The 19,057-nt window shown below is 38.8% G+C and overlaps 2 protein-coding genes across 9 annotated transcripts in view; one reads left to right on the top strand and one right to left on the bottom strand.

Annotated features, from left to right (window-relative positions):
- Positions 1 to 66: 66 nt before the first annotated feature.
- ATP5PF (ATP synthase peripheral stalk subunit F6) lies at positions 67 to 9,097 on the bottom strand. 2 transcript variants are annotated; one of them, XM_053564346.1, is made up of 4 exons: positions 8,958 to 9,097; positions 4,675 to 4,853; positions 1,004 to 1,128; positions 67 to 244 (listed from the first exon to the last, which is right to left on the bottom strand). In XM_053564346.1, exons 2-4 carry the CDS (start codon positions 4,836 to 4,838, stop codon positions 207 to 209), a joined length of 327 nt encoding a protein of 108 aa, XP_053420321.1. In that variant the 5' UTR covers positions 4,839 to 4,853; positions 8,958 to 9,097; the 3' UTR covers positions 67 to 206. The 2 variants fall into 2 exon arrangements, with proteins under 2 accessions (XP_053420321.1, XP_053420322.1); XM_053564347.1 differs by having other exon boundaries at positions 8,833 to 8,967.
- GABPA (GA binding protein transcription factor subunit alpha) overlaps positions 8,919 to 19,057 on the top strand; it is a 47,764-nt gene continuing 37,625 nt past the window's right edge. Inside the window, exons 1-3 of one of the 7 annotated variants that reach the window (XM_053564341.1) lie at positions 9,415 to 9,546; positions 13,118 to 13,188; positions 15,142 to 15,244. In XM_053564341.1, coding sequence (XP_053420316.1) covers positions 15,168 to 15,244 — 77 coding nt within the window. In that variant the 5' untranslated portion in view covers positions 9,415 to 9,546; positions 13,118 to 13,188; positions 15,142 to 15,167. The other 6 variants (XM_053564339.1, XM_053564338.1, XM_053564342.1 and 3 more) reach the window with 6 other exon arrangements.

The following is a 19,057-nucleotide window of genomic DNA, read 5'->3' as shown; positions in this document are numbered from 1 at the left end:
TTACAATCAAATGAAAGGATTTAAAAACAACCCTAAGATACAGAACTCAATACACTCAAGAATACATTCAATACCACCCAATAATTTATTTGGAATCAGAATTAAAAGAACACTTGAGAGCTGTAAAATGTATGTCTGTTCTGAAACTTCTGATCAGTTGTACAACTAATCCAGGCAAACTGCCAAATTAATTTTACTTTATTTCTTCAGGCCTGGGGTTTCTCGATGGCTTCAAATTTGGGATCTAGACGGGGAAAATAAAAGGTTCACACTCAGCCATACTGCAATAAAATACATTATCTAGACTGCTTCAAGATTTAACTCATGAACCTTCACAATATTTTTAGCAACTATCCACTATTTTTTTTTGCAGTTTTTGGCAGGGGCTGGGTTTGAACCCGCCACCTCCAGCACATGGGGCCAGTGCCCTACTCCTTTGAGCCACAGGCACCACCCGAGACTATCCACTATTTTTAAACATCTACACAGAAATACATACCTATAACAATAGCTAAACATTTATTCAATACTTCCTATACACCAGGCTATCTATTAATTGACTTTGCACATACAGGTTGTCCATAAAGTTCATGTGTAATTTACAATTTCACACTATTTTAAACTGCACATGAACTTTACGGCCATCCTGTATTATGTCAATTAACTACAACTACTATACGAGGAAGATACACTACAATTCTCCTCAAATTATCAGTTGAGGAAACAGATACCAGTCAATTATCCAAGACTGTACAGCTAGTAAGTGATACTGTCAGGATTCAAGATCAGGCAGTTTCAATTCAGATGCTCACCATTTTTAATTTCAATCTTATGTAATCTCCTATACTAACAGCAACCATTTATCCAAGAGCTTCACATACATGCATCATGGTTCTAATAAATTCACATGGAATTGTCATTTAATCCTAAATAATCCAAGCAAGTATAAATATTCTCCACTTAAATAATCTGCCAGAATGAATCTGTAACTAACAAGACTTACCTTCAAATTTGAAGGTAGGGAAAGTATTCATGTCTGCTTTACCATACATTTGCTTAAGCTTAAAAAGCTCCCTATCCAGGTCTTGCTGATACTCTGGGCCAGCATCAACAGGGCCTCCAGATGTCCTGTGGTATAAATGAGCAAATAAAAACTTATGTCATGCATCAGTTTACGAAAATAAATTACCTTTCACCATCAAGTTTCAATAGACCTTTTAAAGGTATTTTTGTAGAGGAAAAAAAACTTTTCAGAAAGAAAACAAGTAGTTCTACTTGAAATGAGATTTCAACATAAATGAGGTAACATCAAACAAATCTCTAACATTCCAGGTTTGTTAGTGTTAAGGATACTTATTAAAGGTGTAATGGTTAAGCCTGTGACCTTGGTGTCAAAGACTGGTTCCATTTCAAAGGCAGTCCTACCATTCGGCAACTGTGTAAACCAGAGCAAGGCACAAAGTACTTTAAATTTTAGTTTCCACATCTAAAAATGAAGGTCCTACCAAACAAGGATGTTAAAGAGTACTGAAGAGATAACAGACATGCATCAGTGAGCATGGTTACTGGCATACTGAGTGCTAAATACATAGTAATACTATTAATACTGCCACCTGCTTTAAATCAGCAATCACTAAATGCCTTTTAAAAATCCTAGGAACTTTAAGTCTTCAGAACAGGGAATATCAAAGAAATTATTTCCTACCTTCAGACATTGTGCAAGTTAAAAGTAAAAAATTATATGCTCACAAACATTTGTTTTGTGAGTTATACAACGAGCTTCAAAGACATAGTTTAACAAATAGCTATTCAAGTTGAGCAGAGATCATTTTTCTGAACTAATCAGGGAAAATTTCATTTTATTTATTTATTTATTTATTTTTTGAGACAGAATCTCACTTTATCACCCTTGGTACAGTGCCATGGCATCACAGCTCACAGCAACCTCCAACTCCTGGGTTTAGGCGATTCTCTTGCCTCAGTCTCCCGAGTAGCTGGGACTACAGGTGCCCGCCACAACACCCGGCTATTTTTTGCTGCAGTTTGGCCAGGGCCAGTTTTGAACCTGCCACCCTGAGAACATGGGGCTGGTGCCCCACCCACTGAGCCACAGGTACCGCCCAGGAAAATTTCATTTTAAAAAGGTAGCATTTGAGATAAATCAGGCATTTAGGACCACATTTTATTGTGAAACCTTCTAAAAATATAAAGACACGGAGGTGGCTGTGTGGGGGAAGTACTAAGCAGTCTAGATAGAAAAACCAGCAGAACCCAAATCATGAAAGACCTAGAATGTTAAGACTGGGGGTTTGTATTTTATTTGCCAAGCAATAAAAAAAAAAAGATAAAATTAGAGTTATAATTTGGGAACATAAATATAGCATCATAAACCAGCAGTGGGGCCATTTAGGTCTAATTCTTTGAATAAACTACTCTGCTTTTGTCATAAATGTTATTAGCTGCCTATCAATAGGCAATATTATAAACTTTAAAAATGTGCAAGTGAAAATTCCTCCAAGGGTAATAATATTTTCACATAAAACCTATGATCAAAGTATGAGTCTTATTTATGCTAAACAAGTTTTCCACAACAATTACAGACAGTTCCAACTTAAGAACTTGTTATTTCTTGTTAAGGACCCAATTTTCTGTTAGATCAGCACAGTGTAATAGGCCTTTTTGTTATATTGGAAATGCTCTATATCTGTGCTATCCACATCTGGCTATTGAGCACTAGAAATAAGGTACTAAATTTTTATCTGTACTTAATTGTAATTAATTAGAATTTGTATAGTACATGTGGATAATGGCTATCATAATGGACAGTGCAGTTCTACATATAACCTTCCATCAAATACTCTAACACTGGTTACTAATGGGCTAATGGGCGATGCTATCATATATTTAGTATGATCTGTGAATATAAAACGGGGCCAGAAACAAACTACCTCCTCAACTGAATGTACTTTTCAATGCCCATCTTGTTCATTAAGCTTCCTACACTCTCGCCTAAGTAGACACTCAGGAGATATTTATTTCATTTAGAAAATACTTATGTTCCCAAAGTATAACTCTAATTTTATCATTTTTTTTATTGCTTAGCAAATAAAATACAATAATTTATGGAATCATATTTTAGAAAATATAATAATTTATGGAATCATTTAATCTTTACAATATCCTATGAAATGGGTAAGTTACTGTAATGACCATCCCCATTTTACATAAGGAGAAACTGTGGTACAGAGGTTAAATAACCTGCCGAAGGTCACAGAGCTATTACATGACAGTACTAGGTTCCAGCCCAGGGTCCATGCTTAGAATACCTCTCCCACTATTTGCACAAATGAATAAATGTCCACAAAATATTCCTTAGACTCAATATACATCTAAGAACTGACTTCTTAGTGAATATATATTGAAGTATAAAATGCAAACAGCACAAATACTAAGATACAACACCACTGTTGGACAGAAGATATTCACTCTTGTATACTTCCTCACTGAATAACGTGATTTTTGGCAAATTCTAACTTTTAGCTTTGGATTTCTTACATACCAAAGTGGAGAAAAATCTATAGGGCTGTGATACTTTCGCAAAGTACACAGTATCTTATTCTAATCCCTTCAATATCTCTCCTCCCTAGTTTTGGTTATAGCACACTTTTTTGTTAGTTACTTCATCTCAAAAGTCTGTTTTGACTGCTTCCTCTTCTCTCATGACCAGCTCACTAAGACCAGTCCTCAGTGTCTTGACTCTGTCACTTTTATAGTCCTACTGCTCTCAAGTTGAGGTTCTCACCAGCTAATGCTTGGATTATTTCATTTTCCTAACACGTATGTCTTTGCTCTCTTCTCATCTCAATCCTTCTAATAAACTGATTAAAATTACCTTCCTAATTCAGAATAAAATTGTTCCATCCTAACCATTCTGCTAAAAAAACCTTTAATTTCTCACAAATGCTTATCACGTGGTATCTTAATTGCCCAATCCACAATCAAAGCTTTTTTTTTTTTTTTTTTTTTACACAGTTTTTGGCCGGGGCTGGGTTTGAACCCACCACCTCCGGGCATATGGGGCTGGTGCCCTACTCCTTTGAGCCACAGGTGCTGCCCTCAAAGCTTTTCATAATCTCTCATTCTAACCCCATGCCATCCTGACTACTCACTATACTCCAGGGAAAAAGAATTACACAATCCCTCAAATATATTTTGTGCTTTCTAGTTTCATGCCTTAGTTCACATCATTCTTTCCTCCTGAAAGAGTTAGAATACTTTGATAATATTTCCTAATTAGTTTTATAATCTCAGGCTAATCAATGTCTAAGGGACTTATTTTTTTCAAATATAGTTGCTAAATTATTTCCAAGATCTTATGTACTTCTGTGAATTGACTTAGTTTAAATGACATTACAGTAAGGATACATTTTTAATGGTGGTAGATATACAGGATTCTCCCTTGGAAGCCTTATAAAAAAGACAAGATTTTGGAACTTTCTGAATATCAAGCTCCTATCTTCTTTTTTGAGGGCACCCAATGAACCCCTATGTCAGGGATCAGTTGAGTGAAGATCTTACACTTTCAAATACCAAGTGATCTTTTTATTGCCATCTTTAAATTTACATACCTTAAATATTTGTATTTACACTTTGTTGGATTATCTACCCACTTACTGTCGCTTAGATCTGTATTCTCTAATCTTGTCCACGAAGAGTTTCTGTAAAGGATCAAGTTCCTTATTAAATGCCACTGCTGTCACACCAATGTTTCTCCGAAAATGGACTGAGACTGCAGATCGAATGACAGAGGAGAACCTGAAGAGCCTCTGAAGAATCATGGTGAGTCTATGTTACTGAAAACAAGCATCAGAAATGTTATGACACACTTATTATAAAATACCTCTAAAAATACGTGGCGGGAATCTCATTCTACTAATTGTTGTAGAATTAAATCATATCAGAACCAGGTCAGTCTATACCAGACCACAGCTTCCTTTTCTGCTTCATTCCCCACTATAGATTTTTTGGTTCTTAATCAAAAGACCATGGGATCTAGGAGTTAAACACAACTCATGCCTGAGGTTCCACTAAGATTAGGGCAGAAAGAAAGCACAAAAACTGGAATGGAGTGTTTCTTTTCTCATGAACTTATTCTTAAACTAGACTCTAGAGGAAATAGTAGAGGTGGACTGTTAGAACACTGCCTACCCCCAGGATGAGAAGGATACTGTCCCTCAAACTAATGTACCAGGTTTCTCTGACCCTGTAAAAGGCCAAAAGAGAGGGAGGGAGACTAGAGATAGTTGCTTAAGCCAGGAAAGATAAAGACTTTCAGGTTATCTGCCTGTATTTCACAGGCCCACAGGGGAAGAAACTGTTCTGCCTGTTAACAATCGCAGGATTCTGTAACAACCAAATCAAAGCCCAAAAGAAGCAGCAAAGAAAAATAAGGTAGTGCAACCTTATCAGTGAGACAGAATTTGTGAAGAAGATGAAAGTCTGAATTATAAAAATAAGGACTTAAAAGACTTCCAAGTTCTTAGATTTCCTAAAGTTAAAATACATTATTTTCTAAGAAATTTCAGGAGATAAATTAAAAGAGGACAATCCCTGTCGAGATTTGATTTAGTGATATAAAGGTCAAATGCAAAAGATGTTCCAAATTCTAACAAACAGGAATTCTAGAAGAAAAGGAATAGATAAGAAAGCCATAAACAATTAGAGAAAATTCTCTCAAATAAAGACTCAGTCTATAAACAAAGGATTGGCCAAACCCTGTGTTGGAATGGTGATAAATTTTTTTTTTTTATTAATTTTTTTTTTTTTTTTGTGGGTTTTGGCCAGGGCTGGGTTTGAACCTGCCACCTCCGGCATATGGGACCGGCGCCCTACCACTTTGAGCCACAGGCGCCGCCCGGAATGGTGATAAAATTAATGGTGATGAAACTTCAAACCCTTCACAACTTTGTAAAATTTCTGAATCTTTTAAGTGAAATCTTGATATGCTAATGTGCTTCCCATGCCCTCCCCAAAATTACTTAATAATCGTCATCCTCACACTGACACCAGACTCATTAAGTTATAACAGTTAAAATTAGTGAATGATACAAATTTGTGTTACTGTCTAAATGCACAAATTAGGAATAAGCATTTAAAAACTTTTTCAAAAGAGTCATTTATACCTGTTGAATTAAAAATAAAATAGTTTATATTTTGTGTGACTTCAATTTGTTTTTTTACCTTTTTCGATGATTCATTTTTCAGAAATTTTTATTATTTTTTATTTTTTTCTTTTGTAGAGATGGGATCTCACTATAATACTCAGACTGGTCTTGAACTCCTGGTCTCCAGTAATCCTCCCTTCTCAGTTTCTGAGTGCTGAGATTATAGAGTGAGCCATCATGCCTAGCCTGGTTATTCATTTTTTTGCTGTATTCTTCAAAAGTATCCACAAAAGTCAGAGGGGGGAGGGTGGTCTGAGAAGCAGTAGCTAGAAGATTGGCTCTCAAACAGGGGCAGGGGGAGAGAAAGGAGATTTTATGCCCCCAGACATTTGACAACGTCTGAAGACATTTTTGGTTGTCCTGACTAGGATGAGTGCTCCTGGCTTCTAATAGTTAAAGAGGACAAGGATGCTGCCCAAAGTCCTTAAACAGCAATAATTAACAGCATGCCTCCACCACCATGGCTACCACCGCAACAAAAAATTATGATTCAAAATGTCAACAGTGCCAAGGTTCACAAACCCTGAAATCGCATTTAAAAACTACTAGAAGAAATCTTACAATCACTAAGATATACATATACTTCACCTGACAAGATGAAAACAAATTAATGACTGTGTACGGTGCCACTTACTATCATTCTCACTTTCACACACACAGAAACTGAGGCTTAGAGGTTAAGAACATGGTCCAAATTTAACAAAGGAGAACTCACTGAACACAAATTACACACAAAAAAATAGTGCACAACTCAGCCTATTTTCCCTTTTGACAATCTAAGGACACTCTTAACATTCAGCAGTAAGTTCACTTAACATTTGTTCAGCTTGGATATTGTTCAAAGTACTACAGAAGGTCAGATAATTAAGTTCAGGAACTCACTCTAAAAAGGGTTACATATCTTACACTGTATATCACTATCGTGACCTTTTAAGTATTCTCCTTGGCCATCTGATGACCATAATGATATTCAACAACATAGTATGAGTTTGTGAACTTAATTGTCAGACCACTTACGATTTACAGCTCTTACAGCCATTCCAGAAAGAGTTCCAAAACTGCTTTGAAGGGTGGACTAGGTGCTGATGTCAGTGCATAGCTTCCCAAGGGTGTACTGCAAAGGTGACTGAAGCGATATTCAGCAGAGGTACCTAGGACTTTTTCTAGGGCTACTTCCCAAACTTAAGTTTTCTGACCTATTTTCCCCTTGTACACTTACTTACAGCACTACCCTTAAAAAGTTAGAGGAAGGTGGTCTTAACCCTGCTTTACAGATGGTAAAACTATTGTCTAAATAAGGTTACTAAACTGTTCATAGTTCCACAGTAAATTTGCTCAAGTCTAACTGAATGTACAGATCTTATTCCTATTGCGACATAGGTAAATCTATTTTCACTTTTTCTTTTATTTTGAGACAGCATCTTACTTTGTTGCCCTAAGTACAGTGCGGAGACGTCCTAGCTCATAGCAACCTCAAACTCTTGGGCTCAAGCAATCTTCTTGCTCAACCTCCCAAGTAGCTGGGACTACAGGCGCAGGACACAATGCTGGGGCTACTTTTAGAGACAGGGTCTAGCTCTTGTTCAGGTTGGTCCCCAACTCCTGAGCTCAAGTAGTCCGCCCGCCTAGGTCTCCCAGGGTGCTAGGATTACAGGCATGAGCCACAGTGCGCGGCCCCATTTTCATTTTTACAGTAATCTATCATCTAAATGCTAATGATTCCTAAATCACATAATTTTGATCTTTTCTCTGTACCTCAAACCTACATACTATTTTCAACTCTCATCCCTCTTACAAATCCGACAAAGCCATCTAAAAATGAACACATAATCTCATATCAAAGCTCGTTGCTCCTCCTTTATTCCTTTTCATTATTTCCCACTCACTAGAGAGTGTGAATTGTCCACAGTCCCGCAGAAAACAAGTCATTACACAAATAAATGCAAAATACCACTTCCGATAAATTCTCTATTCAAGTTACTCGCGGGTGGCAGGAACCTATGATAATATTTGACATTAACAGAAAGATTGGGGAAGGCAACAACAAGAAAAGGGTACAGCAGTTGGAGAGACCTTGTCGTGGGAGGGATCATGGTTCTCCCATTTAGTGATGACTGACCAGCCTAAGATTAATCGGTTCAATGCCTTTTCAGTGCATATCCCTAAAAGCCCCCACTACTTTTAGGTGAAATGCAAATTTTCAAGATTATTACTACTCTTCTCCCCCTTACGGTGCACGTCCTGCCTAAATAATTCAGAAGAACCTCCCACGTGTTCCAGGTGGGCAGACCTGTCCTGCACCTCTGACCTTGGGCTGTCCCGGCCAGACAGAGGGCCCGGAACCCCCGGGCTTCCCCGCCTCCTGCGCCTCCCCAGCTTGTCCTCAGAGAGAATACTAACAGTTTTATTTACTGGATCTCTGGCAAACTTGAAGGCCTGGAAGTGCTGAGGTCAGCTATGACCTCGGGCCAGGCCACGAAGGTGCCCGAGAAATTGGACTGCCTATATTTCCTACTAGAGCAGAGGTGATAGGCAGCCTGGGCCTCGTAAGGACACCCAGAACTGAAATCCCCAGAGGCCACCCTTGTCTAACTACCCTCCCCGTCACCTTGCACTCAGTCCCGAGCTGCCAAAGCCGTCGCCGCCACCACCGTTCTACTTCCGGCTCTGTCTCCGCCCCCACCCGCCATCGCTATGCATTCTGGGCCGTCGTTTCAGTCGGTCGACGCTCACCGGACAGGAAGCGTCCCGGAGGTAGTCTGCGAGCGGACGGCTGTAGGTGAGACAGAGGCCAAACAGGAGGAGGAAGTGGAGGGTAAGTGCTTCCGGGTCCCCTGGCGAAGCATCCGCCATCTTTCCTCTGCTTAACTTGAACCGCTCTTTTTCCCTCTGGGAAACCGTGCTCAGTACGCATGCGCACCTCGACCGGCCTTTCCCCTAGTTCAAGCTCCCCTCAGAGTCAGCGTCCTGTTCCTTAGAGCTGATGAGGTGTACGAAAGTACTGGGAAAAGTGAGACTGTGTAAAACAAAGCCGATTGGGGCGTTGTGCTTCCTTGAACCGCGTGAGCCGCCGTTGCCTCGGGCGTTTGTTTCGCGCACCCTGCTGGGAGTTGTAGTCCTGGACCCGGGGGTGCCTGGGAGGCGGGAGGGGGCTTGGGGTTTCTCAGCGCCGATTCCGCGGGAAGGGCCCCGGGGCCTCACACTTGGAGTCGTGGGAGCTGCAGGTCTTACCCGGAGAGACGCTGCACGTGGAGCCCGCGCCGCAGCCGTTCTCAGGCGGCTCTGGAGCGCGGGCGGGGGCGACGAGGTCGATTCCGGAGCGGTGAGTGCGGCCGCGGGGAGGAGGGCAGCGCGGGCCCGCGCGGGCTGGCCTCGTTCCGGGGCCTTTTCCCCCACAGCGGCCCCCCCGCGGCCGCCTCTGTGTTTTGTTTCCGCTGGTCCCCGGCGCTGTGACTCCCATTTCCGTTCGTGGAGACTTGAGGGAGCTGGGTGGGGAGGGGCGGGGGAGACTGCGGGGAGCGAAGGGGAGGGGCGGGGGGCGAGCGGCGTGGAGCCCCGGGGGACCGCGCGCCCCGGGCCGGGGCCGCGCCTGTCGCCTCCGTCTCTCCCTCCGGTCCCTGCCCCCTCCTGGCCTGTCCCAAGTACCTGGCTGCCCTTGATCTTCACAGTCTGCATGCGATCCTGACGCCCCTGGGATTTCAGAGGAAGATGCAAAATCAGTCTCAGCGCCCAACTCGGTGATCCACTCAAAAGTTTTTTGTGTATTAGGAGATAAGCCGTGTGCGTGTCTTTGGATTTTAAAATCCAAGTTTGGTTAGGTTGACAGGAAAGAGGACACTGCCTAACACTGCATTGCAAGACGACGAGGGGTCATTTAGAAATAAAATTCACTTTTGTGAATTGTGGGTTACACGGATAATACTAGTAGGTCTGCCTTAGGAGGAGCAAAGGTTCAGGAGGATTCTCTTGACTGAAGTGATAACATTCTTAGGCACTGAGTATTCTTTAACTTGAGAAGAAACTGATTAGCTCTTCAACTATTCTAAGTGAGTACCCTCTCACTCAGGGTTTGATCAGGCTTTTCAAGCTTAATTACTTTTAAACTTACCCTAGACCGATTGGTCGTTTTTTGTCTGGATTATATATAAAAGAGCATGTCATGAAGGGTATATGGTCAGGGAATAACAAAATATGTAAGGACATAGTTGTTAAATTAAAGCATGTTATGAAACCATGTACTAAATTAAAACTGTTAACCTGTCTTCTTATACTGTTTATAAAACTTCAAACCTACAGGAAAATTGGGTGGGTGGGTGGGGGACAATAGTAAACACTTAGACCTTGCACTAGCAGTCACCACAGTTAACCTTTCACAGTATTTGCTTTTTCTCTCTTTATGTGGCACATACATGTACACAGTTTATGTGCTTTACTTTTTCTTTACTATTGACATTATTTCCTAAGGTACTTAAAAGCATTTATTAGCTTGGGAAAATGGACAGCTGATTATGCAGGTACCCCAGACTGCACTAATACTTATTTATCCTATATTGGGAAAAAGTGCCCTAAAGTCTGTAAACTAATAATGCATTCCAGTGAAGAAGAAAAGTCTTCAAAGAGAATGTTAAACAGCTCTGTGTTTTCAAAAACACTAGCATTTCCCAGAATTCCTAATTAAATTTAAGTTTAGTTTGTATCAATCTTGTGAAAGGTTCTGAACCCCAGGTTAGATTTAATCTGGGAAAACCAAAATGTTTATGAAAGAATGGGATGTTCTATGCGTTTATGACAGAGGCAGGCAGCCCTTAGGTGGAGAAACTAAGCAATAGTATTGACACAGAATCTTCAGGAATTGATTCCAGAAAAAGAGCTAACACCCTCCCAAGAACTGATATGAGAGATTTGGACTGTTTCCCAAATCTGCATTGCATCTCTAGGCCAAGTTTAGAGAACTGAGAGGAAGATCAATTAAGAGACTATGAAAAGCATGTTTTTTTTGCCAGAAGGGTGTGGGCTTTCTCTATTTGGCACTTTTTAGGGACTGACCTATAACTTTGGAAAATCATAGCATAAATTCCTTTTTAACAATTTTATCGTAGTGCTTATATCAGGGAAGCCCTAGGTATCTCTGCTGATAAGTTATTAAGGCCATTTCTCAGCCTTTGGCTACTTTATGTGCTTTTCTGTTTACTGGACTTCTCAGAGCATGTACATGTTTTCTAATCTTTTTTAGAAAACTGGGTATGGAGATGGAAATGGATCTCCTTATAAGCCCTGAAAATCGAAGGTGTTTAAAGTGCTATTCTACTATAAATCTATTGTTCTCACTTTCTTCTATACAGAATAGCTTTTATAATTTATTTATTTTGTGTGGACATTATTTCCTTGTTTCTAACTGGTATTAAAATACCAGTTTGTACTTTTTTTACATTTTATTTTATGGACACTTTCTCACCATGGGTACTGGAATTAGCTCCAGTTTCAGCTGTAACCAACAAAGCTGCCTGGAACATCCTATTATCAATCAGTCTGAATTTCTTTGGAATGCTTATCTAGGGGCAAAATACTTGGGTCATAGTTACAAACGTGATTGATTTGAGTGAGAGCTGCTGGATTTTTTCCAGAATATGTAGACCTGTCTTATGTCCCTAACGTCCCTACTTTTGTCATTTATCTTTCTAACATTTGCCATATACACACAGTATAAAGTTTGTTAGTTTCCATTTATTACTCCATTGTCATTTTGGGGTAGTGGAAATAATATCCCATTCTGTAGGTATTGAACATAAATCTTAATTTTTATGTAATTCATCAGTTTTTCTCCTTATGGTTTCTGGTTTTGTAATATTATTTAAAAAATACTTTTATGTCTTTAGACCACAAGGAAGTTGCCACCATTTTCTTCTATTAGGTTTATATTTTACCTTTTATATTTATGCCTTCATGACATCTGAAGTCCATTTTATATGGTGTGGATAACATTCATTTATTCGACACATAACTTGGTGAAGGTAGGCACTATTAAAAAGCACTTCATATATATCTGTGAACAAATATCCCTGCTTTTGTGAAGCTTATATTGTCCTACAAGATAAGTCCCTACTGAGCTACCACTTGTTTTGTGCTTTAATTTAGCATTCCAGATGAATTCCACAATTTTACACATAGCACCAGTTAAGGAATTTATTAGGGAAAGGGAGGGCTTCTTAGGTTAGCATCAGCAAGAAAAGTAAACAAAGGTTATTAATCTTTTCATCATTGCAAAAAGAAACCTGCTAGAGCCTAGGCGATCTGCTCGACTTGCACCGTCTATTCCAGTGGATAATCTTACCCTCTTACTGTTGGTCCTTACAGGACAAGTATGAGAACAATCTTGATAACATTGGGAAAAATAAGACAATTTTTTTGTGCCACGTAGTCTAGATGTGGGTGCCAGCTATTTATCGACTTAAGTTGTCAGAAAATGAGCTATGCAGCTCTTAGAGATGTTGGGACCTAAGGAGAGTTACAGCCTTTTCTGAAGTGGAAAGGGAGACTATTAGTTTCATGGTGCTGCTGCAAATTTAGTCCCTTAAAAACATCAGCTTTTTATTTTACAGTATAGCTGTCAGAATTGTGAAATGGGTCTCTATGGGCTAAAACTGGGTGTTGACAGGGCTGCATTTAGGGCCTCTAAAGGGAGAATCTGCCCCTTGTCTAATTTTTATGACAGAGAAGCTACCTTTGTTCCATCTTCAAAGCCAGTCCTTACAGAGTCCCTGGCTGTCTTCCAGTTCTCTCTTCTTCCCTTTTTATGATTTTGTTTGGCACACTTGATAATCGGAAAATCTTTATATTTTAAGGTCAGTTGGTTAGTAACCTTAATTCCCCTTGGCCGTGCACCTTATTCACAGTTCTAGGTCATTCTACCTACCACAGAGACCTCCACCCCTTGAGAAGTTGAGGTCCTTCTCACTTCAAGAAGGTAGGGGAAGTCCTTAAATTTGATTTAGACAAACCAATTTAAGTTCCTTTGGTCAATTTTGGACAATTTTGCACCTTGTTAATGATCCAAAAATGGAAGAAAGACAATAAATAAATTAATACTGCAGTATGCTAAGTGTTATGAAAAGTAAAAGGAGTGAGGAAGAGAGGTTACAGAATTCACTGGAGGTGGTCAGGAGGAGAGACTTCAAGAGGTAAGGAATTTAGCCAAGAGGACATTTTGGGGAATTAGGTTCCAGGCAGACTAAACAGTGAGAGCAAAGGCCTTGAGCAGAAAGATACAAGGACAAGCAAGCAGGCTAGTGTGGGAGAGGGAGCTAATGATAATGTGGTGGAGACTGGGGGGAGATTACCTAGGGCCTTATTGGCCTTTGTGAAGTCTTTGGCTTTTACTGTGACTGTGTATCACAGAAGTGCTATAGTCTAGCTTCAGTTTTAGAAAGGATCACACTGGCTGTTGCACTGACCAAGAAAAGACTGTAGAGGGGCAAGGGCAGGTACGGGGAATCCTGCAAGGTGGCTGTCACAGTGCTCCAGGTAAGAGAAGTTGGTGGCTCTTATATATGTACTAGTATATGCAGTGCAGAGCCTGTCTTTGAACAAACCTTGGTTTGGTCCCACCAACTTAGTTTGAGTGGAATAATGTATTCTTAGGTTGATACACCTAAGAGTGTAACATAGAGCCACAGGTGCTTTATTTAGCCTCACTGACTTCTGAGTAGTGTTCATATGAGGGTAGGCTCAAAACAAGATTGCTCTGTGTAAAGCATTTGAATGCAGTGCCTGATGCTCAATAAATAATGGCTATTAATAGGAATGAATATGTGAATTGTTCATTGTGTTTAATCATGTAAGCGGGAATACAGACTCCTTTGCAAATGTTGGAAGGACTGAATTTAGTGGAATATTACCTGTAACTACAAAATGTGCCATTTTAGTTGTAGTAGTGTACACAGAAAATTATTCTGAAGGTGCTGTGGACAAAGATAAAATGCCTTGACCTGCAGTGAGGTAGTTAGTAACTGAACCTGGGACTTAACAACATTAACACTTGGAAAATGGCCACAAAGAAATACTAATATATGTAGCTATTTTATGCATTACTTTGCAGTTTTAAAATTATATATATTTTGGGTGGGGGGGGTTCATTGAGAGTACAAGAAACCAGGTTACACTGATTGCATTTGTTAGGTAAAGTCCTTCAAAATTATAATGCTTTTCTATTAACAGACATTTAAAGCAACAGGTAATAATTTTACATGAGATAATTAAAAAGTGAAGTAATGGTTTGTTTAAAATAAAACCTCTGAAAAATAAATCATTAAAAAATTTTAGTGTGTGTAATGAGGGAAATGATGTGCATATCTATTATTCGTTATTTTGCTGTTTCATAGTATTTCAGTTGCATTTATGAGATGTAATTCATAACAAAAATCCTAGCTATGATTAATGCACACATATATAGTATGTGTATATATTTCTCACTGTATATATATACATAAATATACATACACACCATATATATATCAGTGTAATGCTTTTCAGTAAATTCTGGTAGTAAGATATAGCTTATAGCTGAACAATTGTAGCTCATCTCCATGTTAAGCTTCAGTTTGGATCTGTTATTGAGAACAAGAGTGGCTTTAAAATAGTTTTCAGTTGATTTTGAAGTAACTTGAATTCAACTTTCTGAGGAGGGCATAAAAATAGTCCAGTAAGTCCAATAGAATGATGAAATTGTCATGTCAGGCTAATAAGCACCAGTTAAACCAAAGCTAGCTTATAAATGTCATTTGTGGTTTCCTTTTACATGAGAAGATTACTGCTTCCTCTTCTGCATCCCCTATGCTTTCGTTTGAATGGAGAGTCTCCTTGTGTATCATTTTTGTTTATGCAGATAATTTTAAAATCTCTTGAAATTTAATTCCTACAGGACTGATCTCCTGAAATACTTCAACCATGACTAAAAGAGAAGCAGAAGAGCTTATAGAAATTGAGATTGATGGAACAGAGAAACCAGAGTGCACAGAAGAAAGGTCAGTGTTGTCTGAAAAATTTTTTTTTTTTTTTAATTTTTTTCTTCTGAGACAGGGTTTTACTGTTGCCTGAGGTAGCATGTGGTAGCGTAACTCACCACAACCTCAGACTTCTAGGCTCAAGTGATCCTTGTGTCTCAGCATCCCAAGTAGCTGAGACTACAGGCATGGGTCACTACACCCAGCTAATTTTTGTATTTTTTGTAAAGACAGGGTCTTGATTATATTTTGCTCAGTCTGGACATTTTAAAAATATTATCAGTATACCTAATTAAAATCAAGCCATAATTCTTATGGGCTTTTAAAAATTTGATCTCAGGGCGTGGCACCCTTGTTCAGTGGTTAGGGCTGGTGAGTTCGAACCCGGGCCAACTAAACAACAATGAGGCACCTGTAGTCCCAGCTACTTGGGAGGCTGAAGCAAGAGAATCACTTAAGCCCAAGAGTTTGAGATTGCTGTGAGCTGTGACACCATGGCACTCTGCCAAGGGCAATGTAGTGAGACTGTCTCAAAAAGGAAGAAAAAAATTGATCTCAGCATTTTAGGGGATAATATATTGCTTTTTTGCTTCTAATTTAACAGATTTATTATAGCTGAGAGGGAAAGACATTATAAACTACAGGTAGTAATAACCTTAACTGGTAATGGTCAAGCAATCAATCGCAATAGTTCTTTCCCTTGGGGAGCACTAGATTCTTTTTTCAGAAGAAGTTTAATCAACCTGAACTAATTTTACAAATATTTGTAAGTAGCTGCTAGAAACTAGTAACTGACAGGAATATATAAATAAATGAGATACTCATTTCTAGAGGTTACATTTAAGGAGACATACAGGTAAATGAGTAATTATTTGCACAGTACTAAGCATTAAGTTTAATGAAAGGTGTTAATTAGAATACTAATAGACTCTTCCTTATTTGGAAGAAGAGCAGTAGTAATGAGTTCAGAATCCAAAGAGAGAACATGGGTAGAAATGGAGATTTGGGAATCAGCAAAAAGATTGAGGAAGGTCTTTATTTTACACTGTAAAGCAGGAGATAAGATAATATACTAAAAGTACAAAGAACTAAAAATTAATAGATAATCTCTATAAAGTAACAGTGATTTAGAACAACTACAGTGGGACTGAATAAAGTTAAATAGGATACTGAATGTTGAAAGTATAGCTACAATTTAAAACCTTAAGTTTTTAGAGTTTTTAACTTGTGTGATTATCCTGTCTTTCTAGTGAAGAAAGAATGGAAAGAATGCATGCATTTCTTAATTTTCATATTATATGAATATATGAAAATGTGTGTGTATGTGTGTGTATATGTATGTATGTATAAATAAAAAACAAATTACCCCAAAACTTAGCTGATTAAAATATCCAACATTTATTATTGTAAATAGTTAAGAACCTGGGAGCAGCTTAGCTGGGTGGTTCTGGCTCAGGGTATTTCATAAGCTTACCTGTAGTGAAGCTGTCAGCTTGGGCTGTTGTTATCTGAGGACTTGACTGGGGCTAGGGTATTTGCTTCCATGATCACTTTGAGACTGTTAGCCCTATGCCACAGTTCTTTATCACATGGGCCTCTCCTCTGGGGCTGATCGTGGCATGGCAGCTGGCTTCTCCTAAAGCAAATGGTCTGAGAGACATAGAGTGCCAACATGAAAGCCAGCACTGTCTTTTAAAATAACTTAATCTTAGAATTGATGTATCTTGTTTATCTAGTGTTATGGTCACACAGTTCAGCCCTGGCATAATGTAGGAAAGAACTATAAAAGGGTATGAATATGAGGAAAATCACCAAGAACTTTCTTGGAGCATGAGTATATTTATTTTTATACACACACACGTGCAAATGACCCACAAAGCCAAAAATATTTACTGTCTGGGCCTTTGCAGATAGTTTAGGTAAGTGGTCAGTAGTTACTATATTGACATGTGAAAGAGGCAGTAGTTGGTATCCACCTGTAGCAGATTATTGCTGCAAAGGAATTTAGACCCAGTGATGTGAAATCATCCATATTTTTTCAAGAAAAATTGGTAATCCAGATTTTTGTATGACTTCTTCCAAGGTTTAAGTGATAGCATCAAAAATTTTAAGCGTGTTTACCCTGTTTCCCTGAAAAGGTGTGCTCCCAAAGATGCGCTAGGTCTTATTTTCAGGGGACGTCTTATCTTTCCTGTAAGTAGGTCTTATTTTCGGAGGATATCTTATTTTCGGGGAAACGGGGTAGCTAATATAAAATAGGTCTTTAAAAAACTATCTTAAAGCAACATCTGAATCTTAAGAATCATTGTTATTTAAAAAAAAAAGCCTGGCTGGGCGCAGCGGCTAACACTTGCAATCCTAACACTCTGGAAGATCCAGGCAGGTGGATTGCCTGAGCTCAGGAGTTCAAAATCAGCCTGAGTTAAGATTGAGACCCCGTCTCTAAAAAAATAGCTGGGCACTGTGGCAGCACCTATAGTCCAAGTTACTTTGAAGGCTGAGGCAAGAGGTTCACTTGAGCCCAAGAGTTTGAGGTTGCTATGAGCTGTGACACCACAGTACTCTACTGAGGGTGACAAAGTGAGACTCAGTCTCAAAAAAAAAAATAAGCCTACTGTACTATAGCAAAAATTTGGTGATATTACCTTACCTGAAATACACAGTTTCTTCACCTTAACAGTAGTATACCATTATTTTAAAATAAGACTATTTTTAAACATGTGTGATCTGTTTTACCAATTTTAAATATTTTTGAAAAAATTTGAGTTATATGCATTCATTGACTATCATGTATGTATCACATTATACTTGTACTTATGTGAAAGTGGAACTTGACAAAAGTTTTAATAGTACTGTTTTTTGACAGTTGCAGATATTTAAATGATATTTAAAGTAAGAATATTGTGAATTTTTTTCTTTTTCACTTTGAGAAGATAATTTTTGTTTTTTAGTTTGTTTGTTTTTAATGTGTTTCCATTTTTTTTCCTTTTTATTGTTTGAGATTCATTGACAGTACAAAGAATTAGGTTGCACTGATTGCATTTGTTAGATAAAGTCCCTCTTATAATTGTGTCTCATCTCCAAAAGTGTGCCATACCCCCTGACCCTCCCCATCCTCCCTCCTCCCTTCTTCCCACTTGCTTATTCACCTGCTCACCCCACCCCCCCTTGTATTAGCTCATCTGCTGCTTTTATATTAGAGTACATTGGATTCTTCCTTCTCCATTCTTGTGATGCTTTACTAAGAAGAATGTGTTCCACCTCCATCCAGGTTAATACAAAAGATGTAAAGTCTCCATCTTTTTAAGTGGTTGAATAGAATTCCATGGTATACATATACCACAGCTTGTTAATCCTTTCCTGTGTTGGTAGACATTTAGGCTGTTTCTACATATTGGCCATTGTAAATTGAGCTGAGATAAACAGTCTAGTGCAAATTTCCTTATGGTGAAAGGATTTTTTTCTTCTGGGTAGATGCCTGGTAATGGCATTGTAGGATCAAACCGGAGGTCTAATTTGAGTTCTTTGAGGATTCTTCCTAAAAAGGTTGTATTAGTTTGAAGTCCCACCAACAGTGTAAAAGTATTCCCTTCTCTCTACATCCATGCCAGCATCTGCAGCTTTGAGACTTTGTAATGTGGGCCCTTCTCACTGGGGTTAGGTGATATCTCAGGGTGGTTTTGATTTGCATTTCTCTGGTGATTAGGGATGATGAGCATTTTTTCATGTTTGTTAGCCATCTGTCTTCTTTAGAGAAGGTTCTAGTCATGTCTCTTGTCACAGTGATATGTGGGATTGTTGGGTCTTTTTTTGTTGATTGTTTTGAGTTCTGTG

This window comes from Nycticebus coucang, chromosome 16 (assembly GCF_027406575.1).
Source record: "Nycticebus coucang isolate mNycCou1 chromosome 16, mNycCou1.pri, whole genome shotgun sequence".
NCBI classification, from domain to species: domain Eukaryota; kingdom Metazoa; phylum Chordata; class Mammalia; order Primates; family Lorisidae; genus Nycticebus; species Nycticebus coucang.
The sequence above is the reverse complement of the archived record's forward strand: the minus strand, read 5'-3'. Positions and strand labels throughout refer to the sequence as shown.

Bases quoted from the DNA above. Each gene is read 5' to 3' on its own strand.
- ATP5PF (XM_053564346.1), bottom strand. From the start codon at position 4,838: ATGATTCTTCAGAGGCTCTTCAGGTTCTCCTCTGTCATTCGATCTGCA. The intron at 1,129-4,674 runs GTAAGTGGGTAG...TTTATACCACAG, and splicing joins GAATACAGATCTAAGCGACA to GACATCTGGAGGCCCTGTTG. The intron at 245-1,003 runs GTAAGTCTTGTT...TTCCCCGTCTAG, and splicing joins CCCTACCTTCAAATTTGAAG to ATCCCAAATTTGAAGCCATC.